The sequence below is a fragment of the Tupaia chinensis genome, unplaced genomic scaffold (assembly GCF_000334495.1).
Source record: "Tupaia chinensis unplaced genomic scaffold, TupChi_1.0 Scaffold000075_1, whole genome shotgun sequence".
NCBI lineage: Eukaryota > Metazoa > Chordata > Mammalia > Scandentia > Tupaiidae > Tupaia > Tupaia belangeri.
The window spans coordinates 1,427,890-1,443,321 of NW_006159535.1; the positions used below are offsets into that span (position 1 = coordinate 1,427,890).

General features: G+C 41.9%; 1 protein-coding gene across 3 annotated transcripts in view; it reads left to right on the forward strand.

The window, feature by feature from the left end:
• Nucleotides 1–15,432, forward strand: part of SYNE2 (spectrin repeat containing nuclear envelope protein 2) — a 339,863-nt gene that overhangs the window by 272,705 nt on the left and 51,726 nt on the right. For all 3 annotated transcript variants that reach the window (XM_006142397.3, XM_006142395.1, XM_027768169.1), the window contains 6 exons: nucleotides 275–429; nucleotides 538–682; nucleotides 1,688–1,782; nucleotides 3,107–3,341; nucleotides 6,268–6,462; nucleotides 10,308–10,433. In XM_006142397.3, coding sequence (XP_006142459.1) covers nucleotides 275–429; nucleotides 538–682; nucleotides 1,688–1,782; nucleotides 3,107–3,341; nucleotides 6,268–6,462; nucleotides 10,308–10,433 — 951 coding nt within the window. The remainder of the gene's footprint in view (nucleotides 1–274; nucleotides 430–537; nucleotides 683–1,687; nucleotides 1,783–3,106; nucleotides 3,342–6,267; nucleotides 6,463–10,307; nucleotides 10,434–15,432) is intronic.

The window sequence follows — 15,432 nt, forward strand, 5'->3', positions numbered from 1 at the left end:
ATATCTATATATATATAAATAAAACCTGAGATCACCTGTTTAGGTGCTGGCCATGTGCAGATTGGTGTTCTAGAAAAGGTACAGCATTGAGAAATCTCTGTCCAGGCCCAGCACTAACCAGCTCTTTTACTGTGCAAAAGTCATTCACCTGTTCAGGCCCACTTTTTCTGCATCTTTGAGATAAGGAGCGCTTGCCTTTTTTTTTTTTTTTTTTCAAATCATCTAGATATCTTATTGGCATCCAAATATCTGGACTTGCATTTGTTTTTCATAGAATCATGTGCTGGCACTGACCGCCCTGTCACCTAATGTTGAGCATCTGAATGAAGTGAGCCTCAAGCTCCCACTTAGTGACATGGCTGTGAAGACATTGCAAGCTGTGAACCGGCAGTGGATCCGGGCCACAGCGACGGCACTGGAGCGCTGCAGGTCAGAGCACCCATCTCTGCCACTGTTTGCATTCAGGTAAAGTGAATGGCCGCAGCCCTGGAAAATCATGGCTATGTGGATCTGTGTGTTTGTTTTAAACCTTTGTAGTGAGCTTCAGGGAACCGGATTGAACGAAAAGTTTATTGACTGCTGTGAAAGGTGGGTCCAGCTTTTGGAGAAGATTGAAGAGACGCTCCAAGTGAATAATGCTGACAACCTCCCAGCTCTCCTGGAACAGCAGAAAACATATGAGGTAAACCTTTGTTCTCTGTCACCCTTGAACTACTCACCCTGGGGCAGGAGTCAGAGACAGATCTCAGCAAGATATGGGGAGTACCTCTCATTCTTGAAATGCAGAGTGTATGTCTTTACATTCACCCAAGCTCTTAAGACCCTGACTCAGCAAATTCCATTCTCAGTTGATCGGTTGTAAAGTTCTCTCACACTGTGTAAATTTCAGCATTTTTTCTGCTGCTCTTTCTTATTAGTGACAGAACTGCTAGATGTCTGCTGCACATGAAAGCTTCTAGCACAGCTTTGCTGCCACAGGATGCACATTCTGTCATTCTACCAAGGCTGTGTTAATGTGCTTCGACTCTGCATTTTCACTGGATAAGTCTCTATGGTCTTAAAGCACTTGGTGTAATTATAATGGCAGTATTAATCATTTCACAGAGAGATTTTTCCCATGTTTGTGCTGATAAACAATGTGTTCGTTTTAATTCAGAGAGAGAGAGAAGCACCACCAGGGTAGATAGCCACAGCACAATCCCTTCTTCAGTCTCCTCCCAGGATTTTGGGCACATACATGTGCCTAACGTGTTTCTTAAGCCACTGGATTGGGGTCTTGAACATCATAGTTGGCCATGTGAAATCCAGGATCATTACCCACCAAGCCACGTGGCTGGCCCTGTTACTGAACCATTTTCTACCTTGGTTTCTGCCTCTCCAAATGTATATAATAAGTCTGTGAGTCCTAACACAGAATTAAATGAGACAACCTATTTTGACACAATGCCTAGCTAATAGTCAAGGCCCAGTAGAATCATTGGATGTAGTTACAGTTAGATCAGTTGGCTGTTAACTCATAGCGGATGGTGATGTGATGGTTGAGCATTTCTTGCAGGTAGGCTCCAATAATTTAAAAATTAGTCATCGTACTTACCCTCTGAAGCTCAGATTTTAATAGGAAATGTTAAGTTCCAATTTCATAGAATGAATTCTAGTAGGTGATATTTTCTATTTGGTTCATATACAGATGTTAGAAGCCGAAGTTTCTGTAAACCAGACAGTTGCTGATGCTTATGTTACCCAGTCCTTACACCTCCTGGACACAGCAGAACTAGAGAAGAGGTAAGCTGCTGGGGCTTGCGGAGGTTGTGGGCCGAGGGGTTAATGCCCTAGGTCAGGACGGGCCTTCTGCCCTGCGAATCCCAACCGCGTCAATACCCCGAATCCATATTAGTTGATAGATCTATGGGGCCATCTGTCACTATGTATCAGGATGGGATCTTGCTTTGTGGCCATAAAAACATTGTCGGCACATTTCTTTGTGGTAGGTGGATGGGGTTATCAGTCCCAGTGCTTCTGAGAATACCTATTCCCAAGTTTAGTTAACTAAGTTTTTACCCCTAGTGATTCTTTCATGGTGTATTTCCCTTTTCATCCCTCCCCTGCATCGTGTATTATAATTTTAAAAATAATGTTTGAAATGCTGTTGTTCCCAGCAGGTAGCTTTGTCATAGATGTGTAGGAAGGGATCTCTCTCTCTGACCGTGAGGTTGACGTCTCCGGACAGGGCCCCCTAATTTTAAATTAAGATTAAATTACATTTTTCATTTTAATTCAGGGCTAATGATAACTGAACCTACTCATGTGTCAGCACAGTCACAGGCTCGAGGTGGCCTGACCGCCTAAATACTTCCCTAAATGTCCGGATATGTCTTGCTTTCCCTCCCCATCGGGACCCAGAGACCTGACTCTTCTTTCAGCACACTAAAATATAAAACTCTTTTCTTCCTAGTTTTGAAGTAGTAAGTTCAAGCCAGTTCTGGGATGTTAAGCAAGTTTTGATTTGGTCAGTATGGTTGGTAAAGCAAGACTTCTCATAATAAATGAAAGGCCTTATTTATCATGTGAAGCGTGTTTTTATCTGTAAAAGAACTAGTCGAGTTGTTGCAGAAAACATCTTCTTTGTTGCTAAAGTTGTAAAATGTATCCTTAAGTAGCAATAGCATTAGGAAGTTCCTACTTGTTCATCTGTTTCCTTTTGATTCAATTTCTAGTTTCCCATGCAACATTTGGCATAATATATGTTAAAAGAACCTCAGTTTAAAAGAAAACTTATCATGGGTGCTGACAAAATACCAGGTTATATATAGGTACAAATATCGTCTGCTAACCCCTTTTGCCAACCAACAAACTGCCGCTGCCAAAGCTCCCCATCATGTTTAAGTTTTAGGAAGCTTTTTTCCCATGTAAATTGTGCCTATAAGTAACAAATCTGAGTTTCTGTCACCATTGATAGTTAGTTTTTTTTTTTTTTTTTTTTTTTTTTTATTAATTTTTTAAAGCTAGTAACAAATCTGAGTTTCTGTCACCATTGATAGTTGGTTTTTTGTTTTTTTTTTTTTAACTAATTGATGTCAAGATTCTCTAACCATCTGCTTTTCCCCAGGCCGGAATTTGTTTTGGAATTCTCGAAGCTGGTGGAGCAGTGGCAGGGTGCTGCCCGGCGTGTTCGGCAAAGGAAGCGTGACGTCGATGGGTTGGTGAGGCAATGGCAGTATTTCACTACCTCCGTGGAGGACTTACTTCACTTCCTCACTGACACCAGCCATCTGCTGTCTGCAGTGAGGTGCCAGGACTGCTACAGCCTCCACCAAACCAGAAGTCTGACCCATGAGCTGAAGGTAATGTGTGCCCAGCAGTGTTGTGAGAGCCACGGGGCCGGGAGGGTGCATGTCAATATTTGCAAGATGTGTGTTCACCTTGGACTTTATTTTCTGTGATGCTGTGGTCCCGATGCCCTCTCTGCAGTAGAAGCCAGCCGGATGTGGTCACCATGTCCCATTGCCTGGTCTCCAGCCTTAGGGTATCCAAAACCCGATCTTAGCCATCCGTCTAGAATTGATGACATTCGCTTTGGCCATGAGGAAAGATGGAGTGAAGGCCAGTGGGGAGGGTGAGGGAAGGCTAAGGTCGACTCACCCACCCAAGCTCTTAAGACCCTGACTCATGTGTAAGTGACCACCAGTGTAGTAATTCAGAGTGGCAGTCCTGCTTACCCTTGGAGGGGAAGTTCATTCAGGCAGCAATGTTTTCCATCAGAAAGCTGTTCAGTAAGCGTAGGAGTAGACGTGGTAGTTGGGTATATTCCATGAGCTACAGGCCACTCTTCACTGGAGATTCAGCTAAACAAACAACATCCTCTGGAGTCCTGTGTTTTCTGCATTCATTCATCTAGTCATCCAGTTTTGATTGAGTATATGCTCTGGGCCAATCACCCTCCTAAGTGCTGGACTGAAAGAACACCCCTGTTCTTATGGGGGCGCTCAGACAAATTGAACAGGTAAACAAGAAAATATCAGATGTAAGAAGGCTTATGTAGATCATTGAAACAGGGCCAGGAGTGGAGGGCCTGGGTGACTGCTGTAGACTGAGTGATCTCTAGGAATGCGACATTCAGCTGGGACCTAAATGATGAGAAGGAGCCACCCATGCAAAGATCTGGGGAAAGAGCCTTTCAGACAGAAGAAACAGCTTTATCTAAAATCCCTAAGGCAGGAACAAACTCAGCAAAGCAGAACAGAAAGGTTAGTATGACCGCGGTGGAGAAATGAACTGGAGAGACAGGAAGGGAAGAGTGCGTTGTTGACTGAGGTCTGGTAGCTGCCTACAGTCTGCGTAGCATAGGAAGCCTTTGGGGGAAAGGCAGTAAGACAGAATTTGTGTTTTTTAACAACCACTCTGGCTGCTCTGAGGAGAATACATTGCGGGGAAGCTAAAGGAAAAGTAGGACTCCTGGCCTGTCACTGTCTACTGCTGTGTAACTGCTGGCATTTTTCCCTCTCATGGTGGTAGGGGTTCATGCCCTGTTAGGAGGTTCTTGCTTAGTCAGCTTCCGTAGACAGCGGCTGGGGCTGGAGTCATCTGGGAACTCACTCACTCTCACGTCTGGCTGGAAGGACTCAGTAGGAAGCTGGGATAGCTGGGGCTCGTTGGGCATCATTCCCGATGATCTCTCCACATGGAGGCTCTCAGAAGCTGGACTTACGTGGTGACTCATGGCTTCAAAGGCTTATGTCCAAGAATAAGTTTCATTGCCTGTTCGACCCAGCCTCAGAAGTCACATCCATCACTTCCACCACACGTTGTTGATCAAGGCCGTTAAACGCACCCTCGCAGGTCCAGTAGGATGGCACAGAGGAGCGGCAAAGTTCTGAGAGCACACCTGGGACTGGGAATGTTGTGGCCATTCTACAAAAAATATGGTCTGTCATCATTTAGGAAGCAACTTCAATAGTCTTAGGGAGCCATCATGATGGCTAAGACAAGGGTGATCTCAGTGGAGATAGAAAAGGATATTTAGAAGACTCATTATCAGTTTGGATATGGTAGGTAAAGCCAAAGCTGAATCTAGGGTGACTAGGTTTGCTATCGGCCGAGTCAGGGAAGAGGAGTGGAGTGGCAGGTCCTGTTTCTAAGTGACTAAGCTGAGCGGCATGGTGTGCTGGAAGGACAAGTGGAGTTATCGTGATGGTCGAGTTGCTGTCCCTCTTGTTCACTGCTGCTCCTGAGGGTGGGCTCTGCCTTCCTCCTCTGCATTTGGAGAATCTCAGGTCTTCTCAGAAACACCTGTGTATGTCAGTAGTCTGTTCTCAGTGTCCATTTTGGAAAATGCCTACATTATGTATGTCTCCTTTGAGAAATTCAAAGATGAAGAAAATCATATTCAGAATAAACAAAAACTATTTCCCTTTCTCCCCTAAAACCAAAGGCTTTTGGAAGTATGGATCAATTAAAATATTTATTTCATTTTTATATTGTATTACTTAGTTTCAGTCTTGGTATTCAGATGAATTTTTTTTTTTTTTGAGAGAGAGATTTTTGCTATAGGGCTCATGTTCTAGAGACAGAGATAGAAAGCAAGAAATCTCTCCCCAGGGTGATGGCCATGCCACAATCTCTTCTCCATTCTCCTCTCAAGATCTCGGGCATGCATGCACATGTGGCCGGCATAAGTTTTAAGCCACTGGGTCCGGGACTCAAACCGCAGTCGATTACATGGGAGTCCAGCAATGTAACCATTACTCCATGTGCTGGTTCCTCAGATGGAATTTGCTAGGCTGTCCTGCTAGGGTATATATTGATCTTCATGCTTACATGCCTATAGGCTCACATACAGGTTTTATGTATTGTGTTTTTTTAGTTTTTTCTCTCCTCTGTTTAGTGTGATGTGCACATTCTGCTCTTGGAGGTTAGGAATAATCTGTACCATGATAACTGACTTTTGCTCTTAATTCCAAGTCTAATATGCTAATCATTTTCTTAGATTGATCCATTGATCTTGCAGAGTTTTACGATGTTTGTTTTTTCATTTCTCTATGCTTCTAATCACTCACCTTTGGAAGTTATTTTAACAACACCTCATTTGGTAGGTGCTCTTCTCAGCATAAAACTGCTTTTGACATGAGCGTGTGCGTGTGTGTTTGTGTGTGTGTGTACATTCTGACCATATGTCTAATTTGTATCTAATTTAAGAAAAAATCTAAACACACTCAAACATATTATGGTCATATTAAAGACTTAAACAAATCATTTTTTTGTTTTGTTTAGAATAAAGAAATTCATTTTCAGAGATGGAAAACTACTTATACATTAACCTTGGAAGCAGGGGAGAAGTTACTGAGCACAACTAACCCGGAAACTAAAGAGTCAATTAATAAGAGAATCGGTCAACTCCAGGACAACTGGAAGGACACAGAACTCCAACTAGTAGAGATGATTAAGCAGTTCCAGAGCTCTGCAGAGGTAAACTCACCCTTTACTTTTCCATTCATGAGATTCAAATTCAGAACATGCGATTTTTTGTCGGTAAAACTGGGAATGATCTTAGGAAACCCCAGTCTTGTGAGTTTTCCAACTGGAGTCTTACTAATCCCTGCATCATGCTAGTTACTTAACGTAAAATACTAAGTTAACCTTGAAAAAGCTCAATGTTAGGTGTGTAAATACTTGAGATCCTATTAAGAAATTTACTTTTGAGCCAGCAGGTGGTTTGATGATTAGGATGTTGGATTCCCACATGACCGGCCATGGTTCAAGTCCTGGACCCAGCAACTTGAAAATCATGCCAGGCATGTGTGTGTGTGTGCCCAACATCCTGAGATGAAAATGGGAAGGGGGATTGTGTCATGGTTATCCCCTCTAGGGGGTGATTTCTCACTTTTCCTTTCTCTCTAGCTAGCATATGCACCCTACGGGGAAAAAAAAAAAACTTAAAAAAATGTACCTTTATCAGACAGGAGATTGTCATGTTCAGTGGAAGCTCAATACGTGGAGCAAATGTTCCACACGTGATCTGTCCTTGGTATAATACTAGGTTGTCAGGAAAGTCATGTATTTTCTATGGAAAAATGCTTCATGACTTTCTATTTAATCCGATGTGTGAAAATAAACACAGTGATACTTCATTTCTCTACTATCATCAGAGAATGCACTTTTCCACATGGTGAATTTTCCTGATACTTTGAGTATACCTATAAGAACCAAAATGTTTCGTTGTTTTTTAGAGAGATTTCTGTTATAGGGCATGTGCACTTGCTAGACAGACAGACAGAAAGCCAGAAATCACTCCCTGGGTGGAAGGCCATGCTGCAATCCCTTCTCCATTCTTCTCTTGGGATCTTGGGCACGCATGCACATGCATCCAGTGTGAGTTTTAAGTCGCCAGGTGTGGGACTCACACTGTGACTAAGTGAGAGTCCAGCGATGTGATCATTAAGCCATCTGCAGGTCCCCCAAAATGTTTCCTTTTGAGTCATTATCAGGAAAATCATTATTTTTTGTTACGCTGGGCTTCTCGATTGTTCTCAAGGACTCTGAGCTGCTTTGAACCTCTGCCCCTCCCTACATTACTATGCTCTGAGGGGTCTAATGTGGTTTCTATGATTTTTTCTTTGTTCTTCATGTTAAACTGTCTATTTTTACTTTTTGTTTTTCTGAGCTCATCTTCTCCTGTAGCCGCCTCTCTAATGTATTGCGTGTACCAAATCTAGATAAGCAAGTTTGTCAGAGATGTTTTTCTGAATTAAGCATAAATATGGGGCCAGTGGTGGTGTGGTGGTTGAAGTGCTGGAATCCCACATAGCCGACCATGATTCGAGTCCTGGATCTGGTGGCTTGCTTTCTCACTTTCTCTCTTTCTCTCTCTGGTGAGCACATGTGTCCTATAGCAAATTTAATAATAATAATAATAATAATAATAACAATAATAAATATGTATGTGCTGAGTTAGGCCTGAGCATCTCTCCTGTGTATGTAAATTTTATTTGGTGTATGGACTATGTGAAAATCATTGTCTAGCAAACATTTGTTGAGCATCTGCCATGTTTGTAAAGCATAACAGTAAACATGAGAGGTTTTCAAGAAGTACACAGGAAACACATATTATGAAAAACGATGCGTGTATTTCAAACTTTTTTTTTCCTGAAGTGAAGTGAAACTTCAATTCCATCCTTCCACAAACTTTTTTGAAGTACTCTTGTACCAATAATGGCTTGGTGGGAGAGATAAGGACTGTAAATTTTATTTCTCTCTTTGCTTTCTTCTTAGTTGTGTTCCTGTAGTTGATCTTGCTGAACAAGTGGCCTCCACGTATGGAAGGTTCACCGTGGAATTGGGCCGAGCAAGTGTCTAGTTATCAGTTGTACTGAGAAATGGAATAGCATTTCATTATGTGTTTGTCTCCTTTTAGTCACCTCAGGAGTAGAGGCTTATCCTAACAAATCAAATACATGTAAATACCCTAAACTTGAAAAGTCAGGCACCTGTTTGCTCAATAACATAAAGTGTGAGAGGAAAAGATGGTCAACACTTGACTAGGTTTGTAACCTCAAAAACTTGCCCATTTTATTTGTTTGTTTGTTTTTAAGAGGTTTTTTGCCTTAGAGTGCATACACTCACCAGAGAGAGGAAGACAGAAACAGTGAGTGGGAAAGTGAGAAATCACCCTCCAGAGAGGATGGCCACACCATAATCTCTTCTCCTCCATTCTCTCAGATCTTGGGCACTTATGCACACACATAGACCTAGAGTTATTTTCTCTTTTTAAAATGATTTATTTATTTAATTGCATTGGTTATTTTAAAATTTGACCAGAGAGAGACAGAAAGAAAAAGGGAAAGGGCAAAAACAAGCCTCCAGGTCCAGGACTCAAACTGGGGTCGGCCGTGTGGGAATCCAGTGCCTTTAACTACCATGCCACTGGCCAGCCCAACCTGGAGGTATTTTCAAGCCACTGGGACCAGGACTTGACCATAGTCAGCCATGTGGGAGTCCAGCAACGTAACCACTATGCCATCTGCTGGTCCCAGTTTGCCCATTTCAAATGTGATGATGTGTCCTGTCTGTCTTCCAAAGTTATTATAAAGAGTTAATGGAATTGGAATGCTTTGTGAATTACAAAAGTCCTCTAAGCAGAATATGGCAGTCAGAGCAATGCTAAGAAATAGAAAGTGAACGATGGTCATTAAAATAAGACAGTGAAGGTTGGGGCCAGTCCCATAGCCTAGTGGTTAAAGGAGCCAGCTCTCACATAGACAACCACAGGTTCAAATTTTGGCCTCTGCTGCTTGAGAAACAGACCTGGAGCACGTGTGTACATGCCCCAGATCCTGATGAGATGGAAAAATGGAGGAGAATGGTTTGCAGCGTGATCACACCCAGTTGGGGAATGCTGACCATGGTTCAAGTCCCAGACCTGGTGCCTTACCTTCTCACTTTCCCTCTCTCTCTCTCTGGTCAAGTTAAAATAAATGAATAAATAAATAAAATAAAATTATAAAAGAATTATATTTTTAAAAAAAGAAAAGAAAAAGAAAGCGAAGGCTGAGTGTAAAAGGTTGCTAAAACCAGGCTGTAGAAAGGGACATCAGCCAGTAGAGGAGTGACATTAGAAAAGACAAGAAAAGTGGTTGAGTGCGCTTTCTTACAGTACTATGACAGCATGTGCCCAAGGCTGGGAAAGCTAAAAGTTTATCTTTGCTGTAAGCCTTCTGGTTGTGAACTTTTAAATAGAAATAAGATGAGGTGGATGAAAGAAATGGGGGTGGGGAGGGATTTCTAAGCAAAGGCCAGCCCAGTAGTTGAAATGAGCCTCGCCGAAAGCTGCCAAGAGGCATCGAGCCGAGCCAATGGCCCTTGTGCTCTTTAGACTGTGGTCTGCTCAATACCAAACAGGATTTCTGTGTGACTGGCAAAAACACACGTAATAGGGCTGGCCCTGTGGTGCAGCAATTAAAACAGTATGCAAGGGAGCCAGATCCCACATGGCCAGCTATAATTTTAGTCCCAGCCCTCGAGGCTTGAAAAACACACTGGGTGCATGTGTGTATATGCCCCAAATCCTGGTGGGATGGAGAAATAAAGGAAAAAAGATTGCGGCATCTCCCAGCCCCATTGGGTGGTACTTTCTTTCTCGTGTGCTCTCTTTATTGCTTTCTCTGGTGAAGGTACATGCCCTCTGACTTTAAAGAAAAAAAAAAAATTAAATACACTTTATAGAAAGATCATTTGGATTAAATGAGCTTTTTCTGTTCCTGCAATTCATTCTTAAGAGCAAAGTACTTACTAATTTTAATATTCTTTTCACATAGACCTGGGACCAGTGTGAAAAGAAAATTAAGGAGTTGAAAGGCAGGCTGCAAGTTTTAAAGGCACGAAGTCAAGATCCTCTTCCAGAACTTCATGAGGACCTTCATAGAGAAAAAGAGCTGATTAAGGTATCGAAATCTGAACAGTGGCCAAGATAATGGCTTAGCTGTTTCCTGAGTACTTGAAGTGTTTGCTTACCTTTCTGTGTTAAAACTGAGTTTTCATGTTCAGTTGGATAATATTTTCCTTATCTTCCATCTGACATAATATCTTGGTCTTACGAAAATGAGAACCGATGCTTTTTGTGATCTTTGTGTGAAGATGAGAAAGACTTTTATAAAAATGTTAGGGCTTTTCTCCTGTAGGTTCTTTTTCTGTCTGTAATGTAAAAGGTAGCGTCTGAGATTACTTTAAAAATTGTTCCGTGGGGACCAGAAGATGGTGTAATGGCTCCTTTGCTGGACTCCCATGTAGTCGACCACAGTTTGAGTCCCAGACCCAGTGGCTTAAACTCATGCCGGGCACTTGTGAGTGCGTGCCCAAGATCCCTAGAGGAGAATGGAAGAGAAGGTATTGCGGCGTGGCTATCTCCCCGAGGGGTAATGTTTTGCTTTCTGTCCCCCCCCCCCCACCAGGGGGTGATTTCTCCCTTTCTGTCTCTCTGTCTTTCTGGTGAGCACACATGCCCTATAGCAAAAACCTCTCAAATAAATAAATAAATAAATAAATAATAAAAATTAACTGTCTCTTATCAATGGCTTAGTCTTCAAAATGAGAGTAAAATATAGATTTTTTTTTTACCATCACACCACCTGCTGGCCCCAAGACTTTTTATTTAAGATGAATTTATCAAGATTTTCCTTGAGGCCAGCAGCTGGAATAAAGGTTAAGATGCTGGACTCCCACATGACTAACTGCTGTTCGAATCCCAGACCTGGCAGCTTCCTTTTTCACTTTGCCTCTCACCCCCCCCCCGTCATTAAAATAAAATAAATAAATTAATTAAAATAAATAATTCCTTAAAAATATTTTTCTGTATGATTTGTACTGTGTGTTTTCTTTGGGAAATCTTTATACTAAAGTCATACATTCTGATGTTTCCTCCCAAAAGTTTTCAAGTTTTACTTATTTAGATTTGCATGTTTATTCATTGAGAAATTGTTTCATATGTTTTAAGGTAAAGGTTTGTTTTCATTTTATTCTTATGTATTACCAATTGTCCTGGCACCTGTTTATTGCATAATCAGGTGTCAAATACCCCTGTAAATGCAGGATTTGTTTCTTGGTTCTCTTCTCTGTTCCACTGGGCTGTTTATCTCAGCTTTAATATCAAATTACCTTTTTTTTAAAAAAAAGAATGATTTGTTTAATTAAATTAATTATTTTAATTTGGCCAGATAGAGAAACAGAGGGAAAGTGAGAAAGCAAGCTGCCAGGTCTAGGAATCAAACTATGGACAGCCATGTGGGAGTTCAGCACCTTAACCACCATGCCATCTGCCAGTATCAAACTATCTTGATTATGGTACTTTATTACAGCAAATCTTCATTTCCAGTGCAATGTGCACCCACACCTGTTCTTTCATTTTAGTATGGATGTCCTTTGGTCTTTGATCTTCTAAAACTTTTAGGAGCAGTATATTAAACCATGACAAGAGTTTCAGTGAAATGGCACTGAATTTATGGATTAATTTTCAAGAATGTGGTATAGTTTTTCATCTAGTCATATTTAGTGATTTTCAATAATGTTGTGTAATTTTATTTATTATTATATATCTTTTATTACTTTTTTTGGAGAGGTTTTTGCTATAGGGCATGTGTGCTCACCAGAAAGACAGAGAGAGACAGAGACAGAAAGTGAGAAATCACCACCCCCCCCAGGGGGGATGGCCACGCTGCAATCCCTTCTCCTCCATTCTCCTCCATTCTCTTCTCGGGATCTTGGGGGCACACACGCACACGCGTCCGGCGTGAGTTTAAGCCACCAGATCTGGGATTCGAACCGCGGTCGACTACATGGGAGTCCAGCGACATAGCCATTATGCTAACTGCTGGTCCCTGGTGTGTTATTTTTGAAGCTGTTAGAATACTGCCTTTTTCTAATATATTTCCCAACTGATGATGGCTAAGATCTAGAAATGCAATTATTTTTTCACTCATTTATTTCATATTCAACCCTCTTGCTAAACCCTTTGTTAATTCCAGTGATTTGCCTGTGTATTCTTTTGGATGTTTATGAAGACAACCATCATCTGTAAATAATGACAAATTTCTTTTTGTTTCTTTATACTAATTTTTATGGGGGTTTTTTTCCTGTTTTTCTGTATTGGTCAGTGTTGAATAGAAGCGTTAGTAGCTGGATCCTTCATGTCGTTCTTGATTTTTTCTTTTCTTTTTTTTTTTTTTTTGGAGAGGTTTTTTTCGCTATAGGGTGCTTGCGCTCGCCAGACAGACAGAAAGAGACAGAGAGACAGAAAGCGAGAAATCACCCCCCCGGGGGGATGGTCACGCTGCAATCCCTTCTCCTCCATTCTCCTCTCAGGATCTTGGGCACGCACGCACACGCGCCCAGCATGAGTTTTAAGCCACCGGGTCCGGGACGCAAACTGCGGTCGACTACGTGGGAGTCCAGCGACATAGGCATTACGCTAACTGCTGGTTCCCTGTTGTTCTTGATTTTAAAAGAATGTGATTCTAACATTTCCCTGCCAAGTATGATGTTTGCTGGAGATATCTTAGTGTAGATAACTTCATTAGGTTAAACTAGTTCCTGTCTATCCCTAATTTTCAAAATGCTACCACCCCTACATTATTAGGCTTTTCACAACTTTGGTGACAGACGAGAGAATTTGGAGTCCCTTTCTCAATTGACACATAGAATTTCCTTTCATAAAGTCCAGAAACTAGAGCAGAAGCTGAAATGTAAACTTTGAGGAGTCTTAATTTTTCCCAAGTTTTATACTTCTCAGTCTCCAGTGGGATGTTTTCCCTCTATAGTCTTGGCATCCCATATATCACTGGAAAGAATCAGGAAGAAGCAAAGAGCATTGAGTTCATTCAGCCAAAGGCCATCTACCAAAAAGATCTCAAAGAACCTGAAGTCTATCTAGGACAATGTGTTTCATCCCTGCCTCCCTTGGTGGAGGTAGGCTAGCCTTGCGGCCAATCTGAGCTTTACTTTTCTCCTCATAAAATTGCATTGCAATTACAGCCAAGTTGATGTGCAGAATATTTGCATTCATACCCTGTGTCCACCCTGTAATTCTTTAAAGCTAGAACTTATTTTTAAAAATACATTCTAATGTCTAATGTCACTGTATGCCTGTAAAAGCTGTTGAAAGATCGAGTCCCTGGGAAAAGTTTCATTTTAAATATTTTTTGAGTAAGTGACACAGTCACATGGTTCAAAATCTCAAAAGTGCAAGAGGTATACATGTGGGACCGGGAGGGGGCGAGGTGGTTGAGGCACTGGCCTCCCACATGGCCAACTGTGGTTCAAGTCCCAGACCTGGTCCTGGCATTGCTTCCCAACTTTCTTGCTTCTCTCTTTCTCGTCAAATTAAAATAAGTGAATAAATAAATAAAATGATATATGTAATATATATATAAAGGTATACATGGAAACACAGAAGCAGTGTTACCAATGTTTATGTATTCCTCCAAAGATATTCTCTGTATATACAGACCAGAATTTATTTATGTACACATTCAGTTTTGGGGCCTCTTTTTACCCAGAGAAGAATGTTTGGGAAAGTATGGAGAAATGGAACTTGACAGTCCCACTGGCAGTGGAGCCTGCAGATCAAGGCTTAAATGCTGACCTGCTGAGTAGAGGGCCCAGTCAAGGCCTGTGCAGTACACCACTTTATGTAGTCAAACAGCTCGAAGCTTTACAGCTTGTGTTCTGTGTTCATTTGGAAATTTGCAGGCATTTTTGCAAAGTTATTGACTATCTGGTTAAACAAAGATAAGGGAAATTTATCGGACTGGTTTACTCTCTTTTGCAATCAGTGTGGTAGCAAATCTGGGGCATTGTGATTTAAAATAGAAACTTATTTAAATGAGAGAGAGTTTTTTTTCCTTTTTTTTTTCTTTTTTTGGAGAGGTTTTTGCTATAGGGCGCGTGCGCTCGCCAGACAGACAGAGACAGAGAGAGAGATAGGAAGCGAGAAATCACCCCCCAGAGGGGATGGCCACACCGCAATCCCTTCTCCTCCATTCTTCTCTCGGGATCTTGAGCACGCACGCACACGTGCCCGGAGTGAGTTTTAAGCCACCGGGTCCGGGACTCAAACTACAGTCGACTACGTGGAAGTCCAGCGACATAGCCATTACGCTAACTGCTGGTCCCTAAATGAGAGAGATTTTTGACAGGGTCTTGCTATGTAGTGATCTCCCAGTTCACGAGAACTACGAGCATGCCACCACACGTAGCCTGTTTGCTGGGACTGGGAATTGAGCAGGCCCCATGTGCCTCAGCCTCTTGAGATGCAGCATTTTAGTGCCATGCACCACCACAGATGAGCCTAGGAACTTGTTTTTTGTAACATTTGTACAAATAGTGATCAGTAGACTTCCCTCTATCATCTGAGTCCCCTTTTCACTTAGTGCTTATGGACATCTTAAAGATCTTGATACATACTGTCAGATTGCTTTCTTTCCAGTCATACGTTTTAAGACCTGAGGATTACCAAGAGCCAGTCAGCATGGTAGACTGGGCTGTGCAGTGGCGAGCAATGTTGCCACTGTCCCTGCCAGTGTAGGACTAACAGTGTAATCCAGAGAGACATGTGTGACCTGAACGGCCACTCGATATGCATAGGTGTGCATGTGTGTAAATCACTGTCAGCATGGTGAGTGTTAAGGAGATGGGGGTGAGGGGGTACGCAATGAGAGCATAAACCAGGGACCCAGCCTTGTCCAGTGACTCAGTGAAGGCTCCCTTGTCTCTGAGATCTGATAGTTTCTATAGGAATTAACAAAATATTCTGTGGAAACATCAGAATGAAGGAGTGGGTAGCATTCCAGGCTAGTCATTAAAAACGCAAATTTAAACACTAAGAATCATTGCGCATGTTACATTTGGCCACCAAATATGTAAAACTCACACTAAAGATTATGTAGGGAA